Consider the following 27,897-nt stretch of genomic DNA (forward strand, 5'->3'; position numbering starts at 1 on the left):
GCAAGTTTGAGGAAGCTGAACTACTTCCCTGATTTCCCACGCATCCACCCAGGATTCCTGTCCCAGGAATCACACTGTCACTAAGTCACTTAACCTATGAATCCAAAGGTCAGGGGTCTGGAATAATTATCTAGTCACAGCTCACAGGGCACGCACTTGGCATCTTGTTGCAAGCTGGCCAATAACCCAGCAAGATTACATCAACCCTATTTAACTTTTCTTTTCTGCCCTGAGCCCATGGAGTAGGTCAGGAACATTGATTTTCCAATGGATTCCCTATAAAATCAACGTGCAATTTTCCAAACACAAGGCCAGTTAGGTCCTTACTCACCCATTACTATAATCCTGCTTTTCTGGCATGGTTAACTTCCAGGTTAACTCACTGGAATATGTGTATCTCTCCCCCACACCAGCATCCTTTGTGGTAAAGATTCGCCAGTTTCACCTGGGAAACTCTTCTGAGATGCCCATTGTTGCTTGTTTGCTTTTGATTAAAACGTGGACATGCTGACTGAAGTCACTCAACTAACAACCCAGTTTTCCCCACATCGGCACCCTGGGCAGTCTTGAGTCATAGTGATCTGCGTTATGCATTCTCGCAACCATCAAACAGGTGTGCCCATCATACGTGAAAAACAGAAACGCCGACAGATCAAAGAAACGCATTTCTTTCTTTTCTGATGGAAAAAAAAAGTGCACCGATTAGGTTATTAACTTTTATAGCCAGCTCAGCAGATAATACTCAAGTGAAAAAAGCGTTTTGTTCGGGAAAAGGCATTCTCTTCCACGGGCAACAAAAGCCTTTCATTGCTCCACAGAGGTAGAGAAAAGCCTCTCCCGCCTTCTCACACCTCCTCCTCGGCTTCTGTGTTCTGCACCGTGAGGTCCTCCCAAGGGGGAACAGCCTCCTCTGCCCCGCCCCCAGTTCTGGAACTCACAGCAGCTCCTAAGGCCCACCCTGAAGCCTCACTCCTGGGAAGGCAACCCTCAGGACCCAGTGGCTATCTGCTTGGTCCTGCACTGATCCCTAGTTTGTTAACTCGCACTAAATTCTTGGAGAAGACAGATGCCTTCCTACATTGGAGTGCTCCTGGAAGAGTGTGCATTTAGTAAATCCTGACCTATGATTAATTTGTACCAACATTCAGATGTGAGTTGCTTCCTTGCCATCAGGTGAGAACTCAAGCTACTCATTAATAAGAGTTGGCATCAGATTTACTGGCTAGCCAGTCTGTTATAGAAAAAACAGAAACCCTACTACTGCTAGTCCACCTACCTTATGACTACCATAAATGGTACCATATGTGATACCCTTCCCATATATGGACTAAGAGCCTTGCAAAATGGCAACAAAATTATCCAACCAAAACTCGAAACTGACTAACTTAGAAGTCACAGATTAAAAAGAGATCCGGAAAGGAGAACAAAAATTATATACATTTATTATCTCTGCTTCTTAAATAGGCTTTTTCTTGTCACAACAAACCTACAAATACAAGAGACTCTACTGGCTGCCTCCACAGAGAAAAAAATCCAATTACCTACTAAGAATATACATGCCACCCACAGAGAGCCATGCACACACTGAGATCAAGATCTTAGGCATACATGCCGCATGCATGATAAAGTCTTCCCCACAGACAAGACATGGGCCTTGGACAAATCCCTGGCCAATGCACTCCTAAGAGGAAGTCTCCTAGGGGGTTTGGGGGAGAGAGAGGGAGAGGGAACAGGATATAGTATGAGAGGAAGGCTCTCTCTCTTCCTCCCTGCTGACTGTTGGGTTTACTAAGGCCACCAGTGACCATAAGGAGCCCGAAGATATGCCCATAACAACAACTAACTGCTGTCACCACTGCCAACCTCTGAGTTCTTGTTTTGTGAAAAAAATGAAAAAACTGATGTAGCCATTTACCTGGAATTATTTCCACTTTTTAAAACTGCATCCAAAAGCAAAGGAATTGGTATTAGGTCAACGAAGTAAAAGACAAGGGCCCTGACCATGGAGATAACGCAGCTAGGGGGAGGGGCTCTCTGTCATACTCCCCACGTGTCCCACACACACACTTCAGAGGATCTAAAGCAAAAAGGGTGGGCTTGCTAATGAGACTCCCAGCTCAGGCCCCAGTCACAGCCATGGTGGCGGGCTGACAGTTGTACTTCTGCACAGGCAGGCGGGGCCCCGTGGTCTCCATGCAATGCTGCTGTCTCACAGGGAAGACAAGGCTCCTATCCCTGTTACCTCTCCATCTGAAGTCAACACTTCTCTCTTTCTACCCATCCCCTTGTTCTTTTCAAAGCCTAGGAATTAATATTTTTAAAAGCTGTTGCTACTAAAGGGATTTTATAAAATATAACCAAGGAGGGAAAAAAAAATCGCTACACTACCTGTACCTATTAGACACTACCTGATCTTCTTCCACTTGATTCTATAACTAAATGGGCACCTTAAATTTTGGAGGGAAGTAGTTTCTTGACTGTTTTTTGACTTACTAATACACACAAGGATTTTCCCTTCTCATTTACTCAAGCAATTCTCAATCTTGTTATTATATCAATAGTTCTCTTACTTTAACAATAATTTTGAAAAGGTTCCACTACGCCAGTGCGATGATGGACACACATCTCTCCACCCTGGCAGCATTGTGAGATGTGTGCTCAGTCTCCTATTGACTCCCACAAACCAACAACATCGAGACAAACCCTCTGACTCCATCTTTCTCCCTAAGGGCCAAAGACTTCTGCATCACAGAGTTTGTACTTTTTTTTTTTTTTTTTTTTTTAAGATTTATTTACTTGAAAGTCAGAATTACAGACTGAGTGATGGGGGCGGGGGGCAGAAAGAAAGAGAGAATCTTCAGTCCACTGTTTCATTCCCCAATGGCTGCAGGGCTGGGCCAGGCTGAAACCAGGAGCCAGGAGTTTCATCTGGGTCTCCCATGTGGGTACAGGGGCCCAAACACTTGAACCATCTTCTGTTGCATTCCCAGGTGCATTAGCAGGGAGCTGTATCAGAGGGGGAGCAGCCGGGACTTGAAATGGCACTGATATGGAACGCCATTGCTGCAGGCGGTGGTTTATCCTGCTGCACCACAGACTGAACACGTCTTCAACAAACATGACAGACGGACCAAACCATTCAAAAGAAAGGATATCCTGATGTTCATTCACAACAGACACTTTGATGAGGGTTGGACCTCCTGGACACACGCCAATAATTACTATAGAACAGTACCTATGAAATACAGGCATCTATTCTCTTTATATTAATAAAAATTTAAAAAAGATTTTGCCATTTAGACATGTTACTTTTCTACTTCTTTATTTGTTATAGAACAATATATGTATATCTCTAAGTGCGTGTGCGTATTTACTAAGTACATTATTTTAAAATATTTTACTTGAAGGTCAGAGTTACGGAGAGAGAGAAAGAGAGAGAGAGAGAGAGAGAGTCAGAGTCAGAGTCAGAGAGAGAGATCTTTCATCCACTGGTTCACTCCCCAGGTGGCTGCAATGGCCAGAGCTGCGCCCATCCAAAGCCAGGAGCCAGGAATTTCCTTCAGGTCTTCCACACAGGTGTAGGGGCCTAAGGACTTGGACCATCTTCTACTGCTTTCCCAGGCTACAACAGAGAGCTGGATGGGAAGTGGAGCAGCCGGGACTGGAACTGGTGCCCATATGGGATGCTGTCACTGCAGGAGGCAGCTTTACCCACTACATCACAGTGCCAGCCCCGCTAGGTACATTTCTTTCAATCTTATCCTTTACTCATTATTCAACTGCTGGATATTTCCTACTTATGTGTAAAGGATTTTTATATTTTATATGCCATATCTGCTTTGTGTCTATTTTTCCCAATTTATCATTGGCCATTTAATTTTGATGTAGTTCTTTAGTCTGGATTTGCCCTTTGATTTTTTTGAATCAAATCTACTGGAGTTTTAAGATTTTTGTTTTCATTTCTCTGGAGCATACAGAATCTTTAAGATGAAATTTTTCATATCTTACATATGTTTTAGTTTTATTTAATGGTTCATTTTTAAACTTCAGTCTTTGAGTTCACCTAAATTTTATATTTTATACTGGGTGCTATCTTAGCTCTTCCTTCCCCATATAATATTCAATGTTGACAATAATGCCTTCCGCTGGGGAATCTATGACTTCTGCACAGGTCGGAGATGCTGCTGAAGCAAGGACAGAGGGATACCTGCAACGTAAGTCATCACTCTTCCAACACTCAGCTGCAAATCAAAGTACGTGCTCCTAGGATCTTTCCTGCCTAGTCCAGGAAAAGTTTTGAAATCCTTACCGAGACGTCTTCATTCAAGCATTTAGTGAGTAGATTCTGAGCAAGCACAGACTGATAACAAGGATGCAGCAGGAAAGAGCAAGGGGTGCATCTACACGGAATTCATATTGCAGTGTGTGAGTCAGACGTGTAGGCAATATTGCCCATCAAAGATGTTCAACAAGTCAGCACCCAGTGACAAGTGTCATGAAGGTTAAAGCACAGGGTGCCCTGATAACCTATAGCAGGTGCACCAAAATATTAACACAACGTAGGGTAAGAATATTTCCCTTGAGTTTTAAATTGAGCTCAAAACAGCAAATGAGGAAGGAAGGAGAGAAGGAAGACTACTTCAGGTGATGTGGTAGACTTAATAACCCCCAAAGCACCTCTCAGTGAAAACTTTCTATAAAAGCTAAAGAAAATAACATATGGAGGTATTTGAAAACATTCAAGGAAAAACTGAATTGAAAGATGGATTTATTGCGGCTGGCACTGTGGTATAGCGGATAAAGCTGCAGCCTGCAGTGCTGGCATGCCGTATGGTTGCCAGTTCGAGTTCCAGTTGCTCCACTTCCAATCTAGCTCTGCTATGGCCTGGGGAAGCAGTAGAAGAAGGCCCAAGTCCTTGGGCCCCTGCACCCACTTGAGAGACCCAGAAGAAGCTCCTGGCTTCGGATCAGTGCAGCTCCAGCCATTGAAGCCATTTTGGGAGTGAACCAGCAGATAGAAGACCCCTCTCTCTCTGCCTCTGCCTCTCTGTAACTCTATCTTTCATATAAATAAATAAATCATTTTTTTAAAGGAAAGATGGATTTATTTTGGTGTAAACATTTTGCTGATATCCACACATGGTTTTTTCATAATATGCTTTTATGCACGGACTTACTGAAGCTCACATGTATGCAAGGATTTCATTACTTCCACTAATACAAACTCGATTGTTCCTGAATGTTTTGAGGCACTCCTGTGTATGTAGATGTGTGTATACATGTGTGTGTATGTGTGAGTGCTGTGTGTAGAAAACCTGAGCTGGCATGAAAACTACAGAAATCGAAAGCAAGTCCAAGATGGAAAATTATAATATCGGCCATTCCTTCAAACAAGTTTGCTCTCAGAAGTAGCTCGTGAGCCTTGCTTTCACTGCTGTGAGGTACAGGGGACTGAATATAGGGCCCAGGGCCTGGCTTAATAAGGAGTCAGAGAGAGGGCACTGCATAAAGGTAGGGCCCCGAATTCTGTACTTTCAGCTTAATGAAGACGTAGTAATAGATAACACCACTTGGAAAGGAATGGCCAGTAAGCACCCTGGTCTTGGGGGGTGGGAGTCGGGGGAATCTCCCTAAAAACCAGCACCTTCAAGCTGCATCACACAAGGACGTGTGGTCTGGACTCAAGCTACCTGCTTGGTTTGCCAGATCTCAAATGCAGGACTGAATTCACAGTGACGAGGATTCAGAGTGCCACAGGCCACTGGCAGCAAAACATGCCAATATTCTTCCAGGCATACACGACATTGCACCTCAATGCTTTCATACGTTAGCATGGAATTTTACACAGCGTTCTGTCGTAGTAAGAGTTGAAAGCCTAGGCTCGGGCCCCAGGTTCTTAGCTAAGTCTTGCTCAAGATGTTCCCCACCTGCAAAACAGCATTCATGTCGTGAGAAGTAAATGGGATTGTCCACCTTAAATGCTTCACACTGGATCCAGTCAAGATTCGTGCCACCGGCGCCGCGGCTCACTAGGCTAATCCTCCGCCTAGCGGCGCCGGCACACCGGGTTCTAGTCCCGGTTGGGGCGCCGGATTCTGTCCTGGTTGCCCCTCTTCCAGGCCAGCTCTCTGCTGTGGCCCAGAGTGCAGTGGAGGATGGCCCAAGTGCTTGGGCCCTGCACCCCATGGGAGACCAGGAGAAGCACCTGGCTCCTGCCTTTGGATCAGCACAGTGCGCTGGCCACGGCGGCCATTGGAGGGTGAACCAATGGCAAAAGGAAGACCTTTCTCTCTGTCTCTCTCTCTCACTGTCCACTCTGCCTGTTAAAAAAAAAATATTCATGCCAAATAAATGCTGGCTACCGTTTCATTGAATTTTTATGTAGAGCGCCATGTAGCATTGCGTTCAGTGTTTCACTTACTAATATGTTCTCCATTGATTATGAAATTCGCCAGAGGTTTGCCATTTTCTTACTCATGAACTCAGTAATCAACAGGAGTGTGTTTAATTTTTTGTTTCTCATTCTGCTTCCTTCACAGACTTCTCCTGTCGAGTCTGATTCCTTTGTGCTTTCCTTAGGGCCACACAATCGCTCGTATTTCAATCACTAAATGGAACGGGAGGTTCATTTGTCATCATTGTTTCAGAATAATGAGAAAACTGAAAGCTATTAAAACATCTCCAGTGACAGCTCTGTATATGTGCCATAAACTTCCATGTGAAATGTTCCATTTCTGCTACTTCCAAAATAAACCATAATTTTAGTTTTTATTTCCTTTCGTATTTAATGTGCATTCAGGAAGATTATTTACCCTCCCCTAATTTCCTCAGTCTCCTTATTTAAAAATCTGTTTTTGATATGTAGTTTTACAGCACTATGATCACGAGTGGGGAACATATAATCTTTAGGATTCAGAATTTAATGAGGCTTTTGTGTGCCTTATTGTCCCATCATTTATGAAATTTTCAAAATAAACATCTAAAACCCATTTTTATTCCACTTGATGCATATGAAGTTTGATATTGATCAAAGCCTATTATATGCATTTTAAAAAAAGATTTACTTATTTATTCAAAAGGCATAGTGACAAAGAGAGAGGGAAAGACAGAAAAAGCTTCCATCTACTGGTTCACTCCCCAAACAGACACAATGGCTAGGTCTGGGCTGGGCTGGGCTGCACGGGGCCAAAGCCAGGAGCATGGACTCCTTCTGGGTCTCCCACATTAGCAGCGTCCCAAGCATTTGGGCCATCTTCCTCTACTTTCCCAGAAGAGAGTTGGATTTGACTATGCACGTATATGGGACTCAGCATCCCAGGGGCTGCTGAACCTGCTATACCGCTATGCGGGTCCAGGACTTCGCTGTCAACATTCTTGGCAGTATGTATAAGAAGGCACATCTTTTTCAGTGGCTAAAACTCTGCCAATACACGATGTATTTCTATCAATTTCTGTGTTCTAATTTGCCAGTTTTCTTCTTGGTAGAAAGATATATGGTAGAAGAAAGGGGGCCCAGTGCACGTGTTTTCTCCTATGTAAGATCTAAGGTTCCAGTGTATTTGTTATTCTGTTTCTTTTGCTTTCTGTTTTAGAACCTTATCCAGTAACAGCTCACACTGTATTTACAACTTTGCCAGTGTGCAAGTTTGAGCTCTGCAGACACATGTAACCTTTCTGCCCTGAGACACTTAATGTGAAGTTTTGTGTTAAGCGATATCAAAGGGGCTGGCACTGCAATGCATCAGGGTAAGCCACTGCTCGTAAAGTCAGCATTCCATATCAGAGTCCCCGTTCTAGTCCAGACTGCTCTACTTCTGACCAGGCTTCCTGCTAAAGTGCCTGGCAAGACAGTGGAACATGACCCAGGAGCCTGGGCCCCTGCCACCAGTGTGGGAGACCAAGATGTGTAGTTCCTGGCTCCTGGCTATTGTCTGCCCCAAACCTGGCTGTTGGCGGCCACTTAGGGGGCGAACTAGTGGGTGGAAACTCTCTTCTTCTCTCCCTGTCACTCTGACTTTCATTTACATACATTAGCTTTGAAAAGTCATAAAAAAGAACTTCAGAGTTACACCATAAAATAAAGCAATTGAGCAGCTGTCAAACTCAGTCCACACTCAGCATGTTTTAAATAACCATGATATGCTGGTTGTGTGTTTTCCAAAGCCTTGGTACACGCTTTCAACTTTTTAAGAGACTTAAATCAGTTACGTGAAGATCATCCTGGGTGCCACTTTGCTCGGGACACAACGCCTGCTCCTTTAGAACAAGTTCTCTTGGTTCCTGGATTTTCTTGTGGATGGCAATCACAGTGGAAGACATTTTGTAAGCTCTTAGACAGTCCGGCATTTATACATCGGCTGCCTTTATACATCGGAGAACTTGGTCACTATTCTTGCTGAAAACCCTGCAGATTTTATGTGGTCACTTGGCAAGACGGGGAACAGCTGAGGAAGGACTGGTAGCCTTCTGAGACCATGTACACCTTCCCTGCCCGTGCCTTGGTATTCCAGGGTGGTGTGAGCGGTCACATTTCACACCTGGTCCAGAGCCATCAGCCCTATGTGGCTACTGAGCACCTGGCATGTGGCACACCTGAACTGAGATGCAGAGAAGATACACTGCATTTCAGAGTCTGTACGATGGGGGCAGTGTTGTGGCGCAGCAGGTTAAACTGATGCTTATGGCCACCTGCATCCCACATGGTGCTGGTTTGAGTCCCGGCTGCCCAGCTTCCTGTCCAGCTCCCTGCCAATGTGCCTGGGAAAGCAGCAGAAGACAGCCCAAGTGAAGTAGGCATGAGTCCTTGCTACCCATGTGAGAGACACAGATCGAGTTCCAGGCTCCTGGCCTCAGTTTAGCCCAGCCCATGGGGTATTGTGGCCATTTAGAGGGTAAACAAGTGGATGAAAGACCTCCCTCTCTCCCTCTCCCCACCCCCTCCCTCCCTCCCCTTCTCCCCCCTCCCCCTCTCCCTTTCTCTAACTTTGCCTTTCAGATAACTAAATCAATCTTTTAAAAAATGAAGATTTTTATATGACAAACAGAATGTAAGATATTTCAATAATTTTAAAAAGTACAGATCACATGTTGAAGCGATGACATTTAGACATAGATAATAAAGTGGATTACTAAAATTTATTTTACTGGTTTCATCTTGCTTTTGGAAACACAAGTACTAGAAAATGTAAAATGACACAGACAGCTTGCTGCTCTACTTCACTGGAGTCAGAATACTCGGCTTCATACCAGTCCCCCCGGCATCAGCTGAGTGACAGGAACAAGTCTTTTTTAAAAGCTTTAGTTCCCTCACCTGGAAATGAATGAAAACAATTATAGCCGGCTCACATAAGGCTAAAATAACATTATACTGGGGGGGGGGGGGGTGGCAGGGCTGCCCTGTTGAAATCGGACAAGACCCCCTAAAATCTACACTGAAATGTGGCCCTTTAGAGTTCCCCAGCAATGCTATCTGGGGTGCCACATGCACTGCCGGAATTTGGGTGCCACACGATTTCACCATAAGCTTATTAATAAATCCCCAATATTAATAAGCCCGAGAGGGTTCTTGCCTAATATTTAGAGAAGAATTCTAAATACCGGCACAGATAAACGAAGCAGCATGGTGTGTTTCAAGCTTTTATTTAGTGAGAAAGATGCATAGGAGAGTGAGAGCTTTATTTAAGAGGGAGAGGTGAATAGGGGTTCATACCAAGCACGAGGAACCAGCCACATGGATGAGCATCTAGGCCTGTATCTGGGCTAGGAAGCCTAGAGCACATAGCCCCAAGGCCATGCACCCTGGAGGCGCGGGGCTGCAGCAAGCCCCCTCCTGACAAGAGGCCAGGGAAGAAGAGCCAGCCAGGCCACATCGTGTCCAGGTTTTTAACCCACTTCCAAAGGGGTGTGGTTAATTAACCTGATTGGCTGGTGGGCACCCAGGTGTGGCCAGGTAGGGGAATGAGGCCACACAGGGGCGTGGCGAAGGTGTGGTCTTCCAGTTCACAAATCTAACAATTTTAGCCTGTATGGCTGCCTACTTCACTGTGGCATAGTAGGCTAAGCCTCTGTCTGTGGTGCTGGCATCCCATATGGGCACTGGATCATGTCCCAGCTCTCTGCTATGGCCTGCCAAAATGGTAGCTCAGGTGCTTGGGCCCCTGCACCCATATGGGACACCCAGAGGAAGCTCCTGGCTTCAGAGAGGCCCAGCTCCAGCCATTGTGGCCATTTAGGGAGTGAACCAGCAGATGGAAGACCTCTCTGTCTCTCCTTCTAACTCTGCCTCCTTCTGTTCAGGCCAGCTCTCCGCCCAAGCCAGCTAGGTAATGGAGGTCAACAAGTACCTTTCCTAAGGAGGGTCACACCGCCCTATGATGTCTCTTCTGGTACCCCACATGAAGAGACAGGTCTGGGCCTCATACCTAGCCAGACCTTAGGGCCCACCTGATTATTATCAGGCCCCTTCTGTCAGTTTCTATTTGCTTCTCAATGGGAAAACTTGCTCATGGTTTAGACAACTTTTCTTAGGTCCTTGAATAAAGACTCTGTTCTTTGTTTTTGACCCTGTGAGTTTAATTTGCTTGTTGGATTTGTTTTCTCCAGACAGGAAACAGTGAAACTCTAGATGGTCGTGCACATGAAATCTCGGATGAAAGCAATTTTTGGAAGCTGCCACTGCATCCCCGGGAGAAGCCACCTCCTGATTTGTCTTGACTGCTTTTCCCAGTGATGCCCCTTTTTCAGTATGAAGCAGTCGGAGTGGTCACTGCCCAGTTCCCCTAACAGAAGTTAGGGTCCATTCTTCTGGGTGGAGGGCATGTGAGGTGTGGGATGGGTTAATAGGCAGCCAGTGGAAACTGAGGGTGCGAAATCTTTGGCAAGGTCAAAAGAGCCTGCCTGCCTACTCCTTGAAAGCTTCCAACCCTATCAAGAGGGAGTGGAGATTCCCACTTAACTCCCAGTTCATTGTAAAGTAAATTAAGTATCTCACCTTTCTGATGGCTCCTTTTGTTTTATCATGAGCAAGCCAGACAGGATAAAAGACTGCAAATCAGGTCTTCTGATGGGTTGTGTCCAGGCCTTGTAACTAAATGCCAATCTGATGGTCAAGTTTTTTCTTTTTTCTCCCAAAAAAAAATTGTGCTTAAAAACCCCACTGCCACTGGCTTCTTCAGGTTTTGCCTCTCTTGGAACCCCCTCCATGCCACTCTGGTCTCTGACTCTAATAAATCTTACTTTAAAAAAAAAAAAAAAGATTATATCGGGTGGCTGTTGTTGGTCAGTGGGTTGAGGGGCTGCTTAGGATACCCCCATCCCCATATCCAAGTATCAGTTTAAGTCCCTGCTGCTCTGCTTCCAATCCAGCTTCCTGCTAATGTGCCTGGGAAGCAGTGGATGGTAGTCCAGCGCCTAGGTTCCTGCGACCCATGGGAGACCTGGGTGGAGTTCCTAGCTCCTGGCTTCAGCTTGCACCAGGATCAGCCGCTGCAGACATTTGGGGAGTAAGCAGCAGTAGAAGCAGGCTCTTGCTCTCTCTCCTTCCCTCCCTTCCTCTGCCATTCTGCCTTTAAAATAAGTCAATCTTTTAAAAAAATAATAAGATGATGTATGTTAAGTATATTAAGCTGGAAAATAATCAATTCTTATTCATGAGAATTAGCCTTCTCCTAAAGGAAAGACTTAATTTTAATCCCTGCAGTTCAACTGTTTTTCTACTTATTACTGATTTTATCTACATTGCAGAGGCCCCTTTTGATCTGCATGTATGCAATTCCTTTTAGCTCTCAACAATTTTATTTTTAATTTCATCATCTTATGGCTGAAACTTCCAACTTCTTGGCCTTTGAAGTACCTGGAGCCCCTCATTTTTATAAACTTTTCCCCACATCACCTCAGCCACTCCATCCCAGGATCCAACAGTGTACTCCCCAAATCCACTCTCTTCTCCTTGCAACACATTTCAACCAAGCCTGTCTCACTGTAAAAATCTCCTGGCCTCATTGTATTTTCCAGCTCACCCTGCCCATCAATTTTTCACTATCCACCAAACACCTGTAACAGGTGCCTTTCTTCCTCCTTCCTTCCCTTTTCAAACAATTCAGCTTGTCGGGGCCTGTGCTGTGGTGCAGCGGGTTAAAGCCCTGGCCTGGCAGCATCAGCATCCTGTACGCACACCGGTTTGAACCCTGGCTGCCCCAGTTCCCATCCAGATCGCTGCTAATGCACTTGGGAAAGCAGTGGAAGATGGCCCAAGTGCTTGGGCCCCTGCACCCATGAGGGAGACCTGGAAGAAGCTCCTGGCTCCTGGCTTCGGACTGGCCCAGCTCTGGCCGTTGTGGCCATTTGGGGAGTGAACCAGCAGATGGACAATCTCTCTGGAATTCTGTCTTTCAAATAAATAAACTAAATCTTTAAGAAAGGTTCAGCTTACATTCCAAAGCCCATCCTTACAACAACAGTCTTGAGTCACTGAAACTGTTTGTCACTAGAGCAAAAATAACATTGCACTGAAAGCCAGAAGCAGTGCACTTGAACATCAGTCCTACTTCTTTTTTTTTGACAGGCAGAGTGGACAGTGGTGGACAGTGAGAGAGAGACACAGAGAGAAAGGTCTTCCTTTGCCATTGGTTCACCCTCCAATGGCCACCGTGGCTGGCACGCTGCAGCCAGCGCACCATGCTGATCTGAAGGCAGGAGCCAGGTGCTTCTCCTGGTCTCCCATGCGGGTGCAGGGCCCAAGCACTTGGGCCATCCTCCACTGCACTCCTGGGCCACAGCAGAGAGCTGGCCTGGAAGAGGGGAAACCAGGACAGAATCCGGCGCCCCGACCAGGACTAGAACTTGGTGTGCCGGTGCCGCAAGGCGGAAGATTAGCCTATTGAGCCGCGGCGCCAGCCCGAGTCCTACTTCTGATGAGAAGCATTCTGCTAACTCTTTTGGCAAATTCCTTGTTAATAAAGTAGGGAGGACATGCGGTTTATCCGTAGTGTGGGGTTCTTGTGAGGACACAAGGAGATCAGGTGCCTGGATGCATTTCCTTCTTTTTCAAGGTGAATGAGCTGCTACCAATGGTGCAAAGACCACAGCAAGTCAGAAGGAGGAGGATGCTAAGACAGGAAAGCGCCTGGGTAGAAGACACTTAATTGCCTTGAGTGAGTAAGTCTTCGAGCTCAGGACGATTACTATTCCAGGTGGGCCAAGTCACCCCTGTGGATCTGAACAACAGCTGTAATTTGAAGAACCACAGAAAATGATGAAGATATGGGACAGAGACAAATGGAGCACAATCAAGCAAGACAGCAACCTGGAACCCAATTATTACACAGACAAGTCAAAGGACATACTTGAGCATCACCAAGGCTCTAAGCACTGTCATTTGGAACAAGGCTGAAGACGTGGGGTGCTGACGCGTGAGAAAACGACAGGACTCAGTAGATATGCACAAGGTGTTCACACAACCGGCTGACTCGCTCTGTGCAGCTGCAAGGCACACATCCTGTGCACTGGCGGGGGACCAGGCTACAGACCAGCATTTGTCTTAAGAGATAAAGGTTACATCCCTGGCCCTCCAGGTTCTCAATCTAGTAGAGAAGGCAGATGGGGGCTGGCGGATAAAGCTGCCGCCTGCAGTGCTGGCATCCCATGTGGGTGCTGGTTTGAGACCTGGCTGCTCCACTTCTGATCCAGCTCTCTGCTATGGCCTGGGAAAGCAGTAGAAGATGGCCCAAGTCCTTGGGCCCCTGCACCCATATGGGAGATGCGGAAGAAGCTCTTGGCTCCTGGCTTTGGATTAGCCCAGTTCTGGCTGTTGTGGCCAAATGGGGAATGAACCAACAGATGGAAGACCTCTCTCTCTCTCTCTCTCTCTGCCTCTCCTCTCTGTGTAACTCTGACTTTCAAATAAATAAATAGATCTTTAAAAAAAAAGAAGGCAGACGGGTTAACAGCACAATGATACACCTGCATGTGGTATTTATTAATGTTCAGGACCAGTGCAGGCAATTAAAAGAAGAGAATTTCAGAAAGGCAAAAGGTTGATATTTTTACTAGAGTTTTAACCAGGGAACAAGGTCCTTTGAGAGGTAATGATCTCTTATCTCTGGAAGTATTCAAAAGCAGATTAATGACCATTTGTACAGAAAATTATAGAACAAAGTGGCAGGTTACACAACAAGATTGCCAAGTTGCTTCCTAATTAAGATTCTACTATTTTCAAAAGGGGACAAGGGCCATTCACTCAACGACTCCCTTATATAAAGAAAAATTTGCCTGTGTATAAAGTGAATTAAACAACTACTGGTAAACAGATTCATTCCTAATACAGATTACAATTTGGCTTTGTTGGCAAACAGTTTCCCACATCCAGCATTTAAAGTCAAAGACCAGTCTACTGAATACACGGATGGGGTTCTAATGTGTTACACCTGTTCATACCCATTCTGGGGGACCCTCCATTTACTCTCTTGAGAAAGGAGAGCTTGTGGCAAAGTCGGAGGCGCACTCCCAGCCTTCAGGAACCAGCTGTCACACCCAGAAACCACAGGTATCACCAGGGACCAGTCAAGCCACGAAGGAAATGGGACAGGTGTGCTCTTCCTAGACCTGCATGTGGCATACCACCTCCACCAGCACTCCCGCATGGCATGGGACCAAGGAAGAGAGCAGACACACGGGCACAAACCCATTACCTAATCCTGAAAAGCCAGTCAACATGTGTACCTTCTGGTACGCAAGTCAGCTGTGACCATATGAGAAGGGAGGTGGTGACAAGGTGGGCCTGGAAGACACATCTAAGATGGCAAAGACAGCCATCGTCAAGTGCACGAGAGACGTGGCTGAGGGTCTGCTGTGTGTCCAGCACAGTCCTTCCACTCCAAGACCTCACTTCCCTGCTTGTAACTTTTCACCGAGAGATGATGAAGCCTGCTAATCTGTCAACTAGACGAGGGAGGGCCACACACACTGGATTGCACTTCTCATTCCTCTGCAGGGGCCCCTCGGGCAGATCACCCCCACCTAGAGACAGCCCAGTTTTCTGTGCCAGTTCCCCTGGAGCTTATCTGAGCATAGTACCTGAAGCTTGACCACTGCCAAGTGTGGCCCCTTTGAACTAGAACCCAGGCCTGACAATCAGAAAACCCAGAGCCTTGGGTCTGTGTCAGAAAGAATTACATGCGAGACCCTGGGCTCCCTGCTTGTCCCTGTAATTGTAGCAAGACTCCCTTCTGACCCCGCGACACTGTGCATTCTTGTTCTTGTTGAAAATGACCTGCTCTCAGGTTGTGTCTCCCTAGAAAACCTACAAAGCACACGGTAATCAACTCCCTTCCCCACCCAACCCCAGGGAGAGGAACAACATAAGTTTGTCTGCCAGAGGAAATTATTTTTTTTAAGATTTTATTTTATTTATTTGAAAGCTGAGTTACAGAGAGAGGAAGGGGGAAAAGGAGAGAGGGAGAGAAGGAAAGAGAGAGAGGGAGAGGGGGAGAGAGGTGTCTTCCACCCACTGGTTCACTCCCCAGATGGCTCCAACGGCCAGAGCTGAGCTAATCTGAAGCAAGGAGCCAGGAGCTTCTTCCAGGTCTTCCACGTGGGTGCAGGGGCCCGAGGACTTGGGCTCATCTTCACTGCTTTCCCAGGTGCAGGGAGCTGGATTGGAAGTGGAACAGCCAGGACTCAAACCAGTGCCTATATGGGATGCTGGTGCTGCAGGCCGTTGCTTTAACCCACTGTGCCACAGCCCCTGCCCCAGGAGGAAGTCTTCTAAAGAGACCTGCTGCCTCGCTCCAGAGAGATCCGCACAAAGAACTAAGGATGAGCAGGAAGCCAATTTTTAAACTCAACCATCAATATTTTCTATAACTAAAGTCCCGGATCCACTTCACTATCTTTCTCACGTGGGTCAGGAGCAAGAATCAAAACCAAGAGAAATGGAGATAAAATTCAGGCTCCCAGCTAGGCAGGCAAATCAGAAACAGTCACTGTCCCAGCCATGTCCTTCAGTGAGCTTGGGATCTTCTGCACATGGGTGATGGCGGTACAGGGGGCGACTTTCTGGGCCAAATGGGGCAAGATCAAAGGCCGGGAGATACGCAGGGCCTTGTCTGTAAACTGGCGAGAAATGGTTCGCTGCTCTAAAGCAAACTCCGCAGTGCCGAGCGCTGTGTTCAGAGCCCGATCCTTGCATGGGAGAGATGAGGCCAGCTCAGACCTCAGCAGCAACCTCAGAAGAGTTCACCTTCAGCCACAGCAGGAAGCTGTGTTCCCAGCAGAGGGTTCACCCTGAACGCATTTCCTCTTCAGGCACAGCTGGACAAGGACTCTCGGTGAGAGCCCAGGGGACCCTGGTCGAGTCACATTTACAGTATCTTACCTGCAACGTGACAGAGGGGAGCAGGAGAAAGGGCATGGATGGCGTTGGGTTTGAGTCCTGGCTCCACCCCTGCCAACTACGTGATCTGGAATTAGAGACTTAGCTTCCTTACACCTCAGTTTCCTTACCTGTACAATGGGGATAATAATCAGACTTACTTCATAGAGCTGTTGTGAGCATGCATGAGACAATCATGCATCCCCTTCCAAGGGCCATTTGTGTATTTATGACATCATTCGTGGGCCATAGTATCAAGCTGAAAATTAGCCTGCTATAGATTTATTGAATTTTGAGTCTTGCTTGTGATTGCATTGGCAGGGCCAAACCAACTGATTTTCTTGGCCTTATGAGGCCCACAGCCCGGACGTTCCTTACCCCTCTTTATAAACCAGGAAATGTTCTCTAAGTATCAGATGTTGGCCCCCAGCCTAGGGGGCCCAAAGTCCCGGAATTTTGAATTCATGTGGCACTTGAGTGGGAACTGCATCCCCCAGGGACTGTGGCTCATGGCTCTCTCCCTCCTTTCAGGGGCGTAACACACGAGCAGCCACTGAATTACACAATCCTCGGTCTCTTATTCCATTTCCAGAGGCAAAAATTGATTATCAGCCTTGCTACGTATTAGCTCGTGGATCTTGGGCAACTCTGAGCCTTAGTTTGTGAATGATCTGAGATACAGGTTAGCAAACTCCTCTCTCCACCGCATTGGGCTGTAATAGTGAGTGAGTGACACACGCCGCCATCTATGAGCACTGCTCTAACTTAGTTCTGTCCCCCTCCTCTGTTGACACCTGGGGCAGTGCCCACTGAGCACAGCCAGGGGTACAGACCCTCCCTGGGGGCCTCAGTCCCCACAGCCTGCAGATACAGGGACTCAGAGGCTGGAATTCAATGAGTCGTGTAAACATCAGGAAGACCACACATGTTTCCCAGGGTGCAGAGACAGGCAGGATGAGCAATCACTATTTGCAAATTCACACTAATTGGTCATTATGGAGAAGACAGCCCCGGTCCACCGTGGATTTCGTCTGTCCATTTTTTAATCAGGCGCCAAAACCCTCAAAAATTCCCTGTTCCCCCGTTACTCAGATATGATGATATAATCAGGCTCAGAGGAGCAAGTCTGAGAAACATCGCGTCTGACAGCTATACAGAGCGGTTCCCGGGAGCCCCACGCAGGGAGGCCAGCACCGTGTGTGTCAGCTGAGAGCAGCGTCTGGCCCGCGACGGGGTGGGATGTGTGTGCAGAGCACAGCCTGAGACCACTTCTCACCTGCTCGGCCTCTTCCCTAAGGCCATCATGTGGGGGCTGGTGCAGGCTGTTTCCTTCCTGCTGCACCTGTCACGGGCAGACACGCACTCACCTGTCCCGGGGTGGCCACTGGGACTGGGGCTGGTACAGATGGAGTTGATGTATTTATGCCCTCGAAGGGAACGGATAGGCAAATTCCTGGCTGCCCACCCGTGCCCAAGGCACAGCAGATCTTAGGAATGTGGTGACCCTAACATGACAAAGAAATCCTTATTATCAGCTGTATTACTCTCCAGGAGCCAGCTCTGAATTCACAGTGTACTGCTCAGGATTGATGAAAACCAGACATAATTCTGGCCCTTTCGGAGCGGGCAGTCTATGGGGAGGGGCAGACATTCATCAGCTCGTGACACTAAGGCATAAAACAGTACACTCTGCGATGAGTCTACTGCACCCCCTCGACTACGTAATGAAGGCACCCCTATGAGATGACGCAGGCAGAGCAGGCTTGCCTCAGCCAACTTAGCTGAAGCAAAAAACTCAGAACTAATTAGCCATGGGGTGAAGACAAGGAGGGTGGACAGGAGTCTGACAGAACAAACAACCTATGCAGAATTCTCCTGGCAGGAGGCAAGGAACAGAGCCACTGTAAAGTCCCTGGGCGAGCCATGAAGCAAGGGGTGCAGGATGAGGGAAGGGGGCAGCGGCAGAGTAGGCAGGGAGCTGGCACTCTGTTAAGGACACGGTCTCTCCCTTCAGGGCAGCGGGCATCCACGGCAGGTGTCACACAGAAGGAGTGGGTGGCATGGAAAGCTGACCTTTGCCAGGGCTGTGTGGTATGTCTGGGAGAGGACAGGAAAGACTATTCCGGAAGCGAAGCTGCTGCAGGTGGTGGAGGGGTGAAGGCAGGCTAGTGTAACCACACGACAGTGCCCCTTCGTCACTCACTGCACATGCCAGCCCTGGGACCAGCCAGCCACTTGTGATTGGGAAAATTGCAGCTTGCTGTCCTTTTCAAATTGGCCGAAGCTAGCTGCTCGTGTTGTGGCCGATCAGAATGTGAGTTCAAGCAGATGGGGACCTAAAGCCGTGAGGAGCTGACCGCAGCGAGGCGGCCGCTGCAGATGCCAGACACGGGAGGAATGCCTGAGCACCAGCCCAGACAGCTGTCCCTGCCTATCAGAGAAGCCTGGAGGACCCTGGAAGCCTGTCTGACAACCGCCCCCAACTCTTCCCCCCGCCTTTTCCTTTATAAGTCCTCTTGCTAACGTGGAAACTGGGGCGGGCACGTTTGGACCAGAAGAGTGTGCCTTCCCCAGAATGCCACTTGAATGAACCTGCTTCTCACATCCACGCTCCTCTCCGGTGCAAATGCCCAGCATGGAGCAGCCAGCGCCAGACTTCAACTGCTAACCCCCGGGTGTGCACGGTTCGATGCAGGGTGAGGTCCAGGAACTCTCAGTTCCGGATGAGCCAATGTGTAGGCGGGGGTGTCACAGCCAGGAGGGGGCAGGGCTTCGGGGAATGGGTAGACTGGGGTTTGTGGTTTGTTGAGCTGGATTGTGTACACATTATTACTGCTGTTGTTATTGTGATGGAAAACTTCAGTCTTACAAAATGCTGTCAGCCTCTGGCTACAGCCTCAGGAGACAAAGGACCACAGGAGACAGATGTTTAACCAGCAGGGAAGCAACAGCGGGCGTTCAGGACCTTGTGCGGGGTGTTCAGTAGTAGAGGGTCCAGCTATAGGCCAGGGTAAGGGAGACAATACTGCTCTGACAATTTCATATAGTATCTTTTAAAATATCACTTCTTAAACCACAGAGCCTTTAGCAGATGGCTTAAAAAATCCAGTATGTAAAATAATGGACAACTGGTCTACCTGGAGAGACACAGCCATCAACAAATTGGAGGACCTTCTTGGCTTCCACTCAAGACATCACAGGAGCCCTGGGCCTCCCAAGAGCAGGATACAGCCCACAACTTACTCCTTCAACCTCCCAAATGCAGGGGGATTTCAAAACAGGCCACACTCTGGGGAGCACGTTAGGTTGTGCACAGTCTTAACTACAAAGAGAGTGGAGCATTTGCAAGAAGCTCCTATGTTGCAGGCACTGCTGGGCCCTCACGTGGTTGAGCTCATTTCATTCCTTCCCGAGAGGCTGATGCAGTCTTCACCCATCCGACAGCCGATGGTTCTTCAGTTCAAGCCAGGATGTGAACTGGGAGAGGGGGCGGACGATGACAGCAGAGGCATCCTCTGTGCCAGCTGCTTTGCCTCCTCTCCCATTGCTTTTCCCCGCAAGCACTGGTACTAAGACCCTGGGAGACAGAGTGGCTTGCTTCCACCTTAATTAGTGCAGCAATTTGCTCAATTTTGTTTTGCCCCTTTTAAAAGTGTTAATCAATTTGAGCTCAGAATAGATTGGAATGGCACACAGATTGCTACGACAATCCCCAAATGCTAAATCCCGAACATCTCCATCAACCCCGAAGCCTGAGATCGGTGAAAATCAGAAACTCTGGCCGGCATCTCTGTGATCTATTTAAAATGTTTCAGCTCTGATATGGAAAGATAATGGCTTTATGAGGCTGGGAACAAGCAATTTGCCAGCATCAGCCTCACACCTAGGTGTCTGGTCCTTCCCAAGGTGACTGGAGACAGAGCATCAACATATTTCTGCAAAGTTCCACATTCATCTATCTACTGAGAACAATCTGTCAAATCTGTAAGCATCACAGGGCACCTGGTAGGCACCAGACACACAGAAAAGAGTAACACATGCCTATTCCCCTCCCTTCTCCCCAACCCAGTCCATGAAGAGGGGACCAGGAAATCTAGAAATGAATAGAACGTTCCTTCCCCTTCCCCAGGGAAGGTTCTAAGAGGAGGCAGAACACAGTCCAGTCTGGAGTTGGACTAGACAGGTGGAAAGGGCACAGGAGATACAGGGAACAGAATGAGCGAAGGCTCAAACACAGCAGAGAGGGCGGAGCAAGCCCGGGTGTCCCCTGTTACTCAGAGTTGAGGAATCGGGAAAATCTGTAAGAATGACAAGAGGTGAGCCTGGAAGCAGAGCCAAGAGGCAGGCTATCCAGACCCTGTTAATCAGACCAGCTCTCAACTTTGATGCGAGCCAGGTGGCACTAACAGAAGGATGCTATGCGAGGGAGTGAGTTCACCAAACGGACGTTGTTTGGTTGAAATGCTCTGGCCCAATGTAATATTTATTCAGGACATCCACACCCCTATGTCTCATCTGAGCCTCTTAGCAAGCCCATGCGCTGTGAAGAAATCACCTTCCTCCCAATGAACACACAGGTTGTGTCTTACAACCAGTAAATAGCATACAAATTCAAACCCAGGTCCACTGGACTCTTGAGTTCTTTCTTGCCTGACCGACAGAATTCTCTAGATAACAGACTGCATACCACTTTCAGACATGTACCAGGCCAACAGCCTCCAGCCTCTACAGAAAGCCTGGGTGGCCAGAACCGCATGGACCAACATGGATTCCGTGGCCATGGAGCAGTGATGTTAATACTCTCCGTAAGAAATTAGGAGGCAAAAAGCCTCAGGCATCATAGCCCGGGCATCATCATCAGTTAGGAGATGAGATCGGTGCCACCGCTAAAGTCTGCTAAAGCAGACACAGGAAAGCACCCAGCTAGAGCTGACGAGAGGCGCCGCTCTCCCTCCTGCCCATACCTTGAGCTCGTCGGCGTTGTAGAAGTCCACTCGCACGGCAGGCACCATCCAGGTCTGGAAGAGCGTGGCCAGGATCTGCTCTGCGATGGAGTCGGCAATGAGGTGGAAGTGGAGAGGGTTCCGCCTGTGGGAGCGAGAGGAGGAAGAGTCGGGTCGGGGGTGGGTTAAGACGGTTCAGTTGAAGCCTCAAACACCCTCTTCCCAGCTGCCAAGGCGCGCCCACTTTCCACCAGTGACTGCAGAGGTAACCACGAAGCGGTGCTTCCTGTGAACCATGTGGGGGTGGTAACGGAGGGAAGCATGCTGTCACCCAAGCTCGGCCCCTCGGGGAGGTGACACCCTCGCACCAGGCAGGGTCAACTCCTTGGCAACACCTATTCCAAGCCAAACATCTGTGTAGCTGTCCAGCCCTGTCCTATGTGCTGGCCATCTGCAGAGGCTCACAAAGTTTATGGGAAATGCATATTGTAAAAAAAAAAAAAAATGCATGGATTTAAAAATGTTTGTACCAAAATAACCTTTTGTAAAAGTCTTCATGTGAAAGGCAGAGTGACAGAGATGGAGAAACAGAGAGAGGCAATGAGAAAGACAGAGGGAACGAGATCTGCTCTCTACTGTTTCACCTCCTGAATGCTTGTCGCCAGGGACTCCTGTGAGGGTGGCAGGAACTCAAATGTGCGCCATCAGCTGCTGCTTCCGAGGGTGTGCATACACAGAAGTAGGCACAGGACTCTACCCCAGCCCTTCTGACACGAGATGCAGGCCTGATTCACCATGCCACACTACTCCTGCATTTCCACAGCAAGCTGAATCCCAAGGTCACAGCGCCATATACGTAACAACCTTTCTGGAGCACCCACGCACAGACCTTCCGTTTAGTTTCCCATATCTGCTGTGCTCTCTCTTCATCCTGGGCCTTTGCAGGCAACCCTCCTGCACTGGCTCACTCAGTAAACACTCGCTGAACACACCCTATATGCCAGTTCCTGAGACGGACGCTGTGAGAGCAGGGACAATGTGTCCCCAGAGTTCAGAGTCCTGCCCATTCACAACGTGCTCCTAGAGTCTTTTCCTGACCGCCCCTGTCTAGTTCGGGGACCCCTCCAAAGTGTCAGCTATCTCAGCACTAGGTGCTAAGGTACCCATTCTCCTGACAGGGTCACTTGTTTCCTGGTCTACATTGTTGCTTGCCTGCGAGCTCAAACAAGGTCAAGGATCATGTCAGATGTATCCAAATGGATTGTCCCCCAGATCTGTAGCCCAATGCCTGGAAGGTGGCGGGAGTTTAATCAAGGAATTCAAGGGAGAGGTCAGTGGGGGACTGCGGACAGACAAGGGGGACAGGTGCAGACGTGCCGGCTAGGGGATTATCAGACGAGGCGGATGTGAAGTGCGGGCCTGATTAAAACATCTCAGAGCATCAAGGAAGCCGACTCTGGAAGGATTTCAGAAGAGATCTCGGTCACGGGAGAAAAAGGGAGAGGGGGAAGCAGGAAGCAGCACTGAGCCCCTGGCGCCGTCTGCAGGACTGGGCATACAACAAGCAGGGACAGTGAAGGGAGACGATGAGTTTGCAAAGAGCATTGGGTACACAGAGTCGAAGGTCGGGCAAGGCAAGGCCAAGTGGTGCTGCTGGACGGATGCGTCCAGATCTAAACACCTGCTATCCAAGGTCAGGCTGCTGGACACGGAACAGGTACTAGGATGACAACCTGAACACGTGAATCAAGGAAGCGGTCAACACTGAAGATTTGCTCTGTGACCCACGGCTTAAAGACTGGCAAATTCCCCATTCCACCATCCACGCCTGGGGGGCAGGGCATGCTTCCCCTACAGCTTCCCTAAAAGCCCTATAAAAAAAAACATTCCCTATCAGAAGCTGTCAGGGGGCCCTAGGGATGATTGTTGGCATGCAGGGACAATGACTTATCTGCCCATTGGCCAGTGACTCTCCTGAAGGCCAAGTCAGAGGAAGCTAGCTAAAACCACTGGAAAGTCAGACGGAACAATTAGCCCTCAGCACAGGGACAACTGTCCCCCGGTGCCGCAGGAGCCACGATGGAGCCCTGTTCACAGAGAATGGATACAGGTAAGCTTGTGAAGCCATCGATGTATAGTTTCCTCTGCAATGGAGACAGCTTAATAAGCCATGGGTAGTCACAGTCAGGGGACCATGCTTCCCACACGGCTGCATCTTGGCTTGTGTTGGTCCCTCTCCACGGACTGCCCTCCCCACCCTGGGCCCTGAGAATTCCTGTTCATCTTCCCAAATCCCCGCTGCATGTCAACCCTCTTAGAGCCCTTCCTTGTGTTGTTTCCCCTGGGAACTCTGCCCTCTGTCTGAGAGGTGACTCCACCATCTACAGCAAGGCACCGTGCTGCATGTTCCAAGCCCGGGCTCCTTGTCTCTGCTTGGAGCCCCTGAGGCTGGGAGCCAGCCTTTCACCCCATCCACAGAGCCCAGCAAAGAGCCTGGCAATTAACTGGGCCTTAGTAAACATTCCTGAGACAGAGAAATGAAGCCAATGGCCACCTTCCACATCGCCATCAACAGTACCGCGGCTAGGTTAAGGACCACAGACAGCACACGCTCTTCCTCGTCGACCAGTGCCGAGATGTCTGGGTCAGAACCCTGGTTGCATTTCTTACTGAGAGACCGTAAAAAAATGTTACTTCGTGGCTGGCGCTGAGGTGTAGTAGGCTAAACACCGCTTGCAGTGCCGGCATCCCATACGGGTTCTGGTTCACTTCCGATCCAGCTCTCTCTGCTATGGCCTGGGAAAGCAGTGGAAGATGGCCCAAGTGCTTGGGCCGCTGCATGCATGTGGGAGACCCAGAAGAAGCTCCTGGCTCCTGGCTTCAGATCAGCTCAGCTCCAGCCGTTGCAGCCATTTGGGGAGTGAACCAGTGGATGAAAGACCTCTCTCTCTATCTCTCTGCCTCTGCCTCTCTGTAACTCTGCCTTTCAAATAAATAAATAAATCTTTTACAAAATAAAAAAAAATACTTCATATCTCTAAGTCTCAGTGGGCTCCTCTTCGAGAGAGGAATTTTAATGATAAGAAGCAGTATAATACTGATAATCCTAAGGATAAAGTAGGACCATGCAAGGGCACTTCAAAAAGTTCATGGAAAATATATATTATGGAAAAGAAAACTATACATGAATTTAAATAATTCTGTACCAAAATAAAATCATATATTCAATTCCATTTTTCTACAAACTTTCTGAAATACCCTTCAAGTGCTTGAAAGTAGCAGTACAAAGTAAGCTCTCAATAAATGGCAACTATTACCAGTATTAACTTATGAGACGACTATTTTCTCTACTACCTTTGTATCACCTTTCCAATAATGTCTTTTTCAATTAGCTCCTGCATCTACAGACCAGCAAAACAATGAGCTGCATGAATAAACAAACAGCAAACAGCTACTGAGCAGTAACCACACGGAAGGCACAAGAGGGATACTGGGAATGAACGCACTAAGAGTTATCTCTCTAGGCAGCTGACAGTGCGGCACACGTGCAAAGAAAGACACAAAACACTGGAATGTGCAAGTGCCACCAGTGGCCACCACCCACATGCGCAAGGACTGGAACCCTCTGTGTAGACAGTGAAGGGATCTCTTAGAGTTGGGTGGTGCACAGCCCGCGCAGGATGGCTTTGCAAGAAGCAGCACAGAATCTACCGGAGTTACGATATGGCCTGAGACCCCACCCAGGACGCCTGGACTCACGTCCCACCTCGGCTCCCACCTCCAGGTTCCTGCTAAGGCACAACACGGCAGCAGCAGCTGAAGGCTCAAGTCGCTGTGTCCCTGCCACCCATGTGGGAGACCTGGATGGAGTTCCTGGCTCCTGGTTCAGCCTGGTCTGGCGCCGGCTGCCGCAGGCATTTGGAGAGTGAATCAGAAGTTGGAAGGAATGAACGAACTAAATCTCTCTCTCTTGTGCTTTCAAGTAAGTAAAACAAATAAATAAAGCTTAAAAAAAAAAAAAAAAACCTGCAAGACTATGAGGGTGAAAGAGACCACTTCTTGATGGAGAATCTAGGGTATCTCCATGGGTTTTGTAATAAAAATTAAACTGCACCTTGGGATGGGACAGGAGGGTATTCTGCAGAACACATCAGAGCAAGGAAGGAACAGAGGGAGGGAACGGCAGGGCCTGCATGAAAGAGCAGTGTTCTTATTTAGATGGCTCGCACAGCAACACTTATTGGGCATCTACTGTATGCCAGGATGAAAAGGAACAAAGGGAGACAATGTCTCGGGGGGTAGACCAGGCCACGATGTGTGAGTTCTTAAACCATGGATCCAGGCAAGGTAGGCGGCTCGGAGGCCAGCAGGTCAAAGCTGGGAGTCCAGGAAGTTACAATCTGGGGACAGAGCAGACGCTGAGCAGTAGCGGGTAAGGGGAACAGGCTCTCAGAGGCAGATGCTGCCAACAGCCCAGGAGGCACCTGTCTCCCCTGCTCCTCTTGCTCAGGCCCACGGGAGGCGTCTCCTCGGCAGGGGGATTCAATCCAGAGAGCCACATGCTGGCTGCCTGCACTGAGCCGTCAGGGTGCCTGATGAGAAGAGGATCACAGGGACCTGGCAGTTTGCTGGCTCCGCCCCTGCCGGGGGGGGGCAGCTTGTCTCTCACTCTGGCAGGGGGAGGCTCAGGGGAGCTCTACAGTTGTCCCACTCTGGGTACCATCATGAGAACATGGGGCCACCACAGACCGTAGTTCCTGCAAACCGCGCCTCCCCGCCATCTTTTAAGGTCCACCAGCTCTTCCTCGCTGGACAACCCTGCAAAGCCAAACGGTCCTTCAATGATCTCATCGTGTCCACCTCACAGAGTCCTCAAGTCTGCACATGTGGGCTCCCGCTCTTCCCGCAGGAGTAAACTCCAGGGCTACCTTCCCTTCCAAGGCCGCTCCCTGAAGGAGCTCTGCCCCCCCATCACTCTGCATCCTTCGGCGCCGCTGTTTCTTCTCAGTGCATACTGGTCACCAGCACTGGACACCTGCACACTGATCTGTAGGACTGTCTCCTCCCTCCTCCAGAACGTGAGCCGTGGAGGGTACGTCCGACCCCTCGCCTTTCAGTTACCCATGCTCCTCTCTGCTAGAGGAAAGTACTTGGCCAGGACACAATTCCTGGGATGGCCCACATTCCTCTGCTGGTGCCCCTGCTGGTCCATCTTCCGGGCACTGGCACTTTGTCCTACGCATTGCTTTTCACCTTCTGTTTGCAGATTACGTACCATGGCTCCCAGGAAGCCATTCTGCCCTTCTGAGCAGCTCCTTTGGAATTCTGGGCTTGAAGTTTAGAATTTATCAAGCATCTCTTGACTGTTCACCTGTCTGTTCACTGCTGGATGACGTCTTGGCACTGGCAACTTTATTTACAGTTTTAATAATATCATCCCCAGATTTTCTTTTTTGTCTTTTTGCAGCTTCTTACAGTTATAATCACCAATGATTGTTTAATGAAAGAATGAATAAAGAGACAAATGAGTAATTACCCAAGAAATCCAAATGCCCTCATAGGTTCACACAATTACCAAGAAATTATGTAGAGAGACACTTAGAAGGAAATGTAGGAGGAAATCTTTTAACCTTGGGTTAGGTAATTGCTTCTTAGACGTGACATCGAAAGCACAAACAATGGAAGAGCGAGCAGATGAAGTAGACTTCACTGAAATTTGAAAAGAAAAAACAGAAACGATGGGAGCTGTCTCTCTCTGACGTCTGCCCTGTGAAGACACTGCAGAGAGATGGGCATCGGCAACCCACGAAGAGGGCCCTCCCCTGGCCACACCAGCACCTGTCCTCCGACTCCCCGCCCCTGGAACCACACGAAATGTGTGACTACGTAAGCAAAACAGAGAGAGACAGAGAGAGAGAGAGAGAGAGACAGAGAGAGAGAGAGAGAGAGAGACAGAGAGAGAGAGAGAGAGAGAGAGAGACAGAGAGAGAGAGAGAGAGAGAGAAAGGAAAGATTATTGTGCTTCACAGGACATCCTCAAGAAGAGAACAAGATAGCCCCCAGAGCAGAGGAAAATGCTTGCAAGGCTCGGATCATCTCAGGGACTTGTAACCACATTACAGGAAGATCTTTTACAACTCAAACAATAAAACCACAAGCAAGCCAATTAAAAGTTATACAAAGGATCTGAATAGCAATTTCTCAAGATGACAGACAAATGGCCACTAAGTATGTGAAATGATGCTCAGATGCGCGACATCATTAATCCTCAGGGAAATGCAAATCGAAACCACACAATGAGACACCATCTCACACCCACTAGGGTGGCTAAAATAAAGAGAGAGAACAACAAGTACCGAGGAGGATTGTGGAGCCCCTGGCACCCTGCGCTGGGACTGGTGGGGCTGCAGAGTGATGCAGCTGTCTCGGGAAGCAGTTTGACAGTTTCTTGAAGAATTAAGCCTAAAGTCATCATTGCTGAGTTAGTGATTCTACTCGCAGTCAGACCCCCCAAAAAAGTATGGGAGCCAGGGTTGTGGTGCAGCGGAGAAAGGTTGCCTGAGATGCCAGCATCCCAAATGGGCA

The 27,897-nt window shown here is 48.5% G+C and overlaps 1 protein-coding gene across 5 annotated transcripts in view; it reads right to left on the reverse strand.

Annotated features, from left to right (window-relative positions):
• LARGE1 (LARGE xylosyl- and glucuronyltransferase 1) overlaps positions 1-27,897 on the reverse strand; it is a 565,741-nt gene that overhangs the window by 250,683 nt on the left and 287,161 nt on the right. For all 5 annotated transcript variants that reach the window (XM_051846591.2, XM_051846590.2, XM_051846588.2 and 2 more), the window contains one exon: positions 21,334-21,457. In XM_051846591.2, coding sequence (XP_051702551.1) covers positions 21,334-21,457 — 124 coding nt within the window. The remainder of the gene's footprint in view (positions 1-21,333; positions 21,458-27,897) is intronic.

Source organism: Oryctolagus cuniculus, chromosome 11 (assembly GCF_964237555.1).
Source record: "Oryctolagus cuniculus chromosome 11, mOryCun1.1, whole genome shotgun sequence".
Taxonomy (NCBI): Eukaryota; Metazoa; Chordata; class Mammalia; order Lagomorpha; family Leporidae; genus Oryctolagus; species Oryctolagus cuniculus.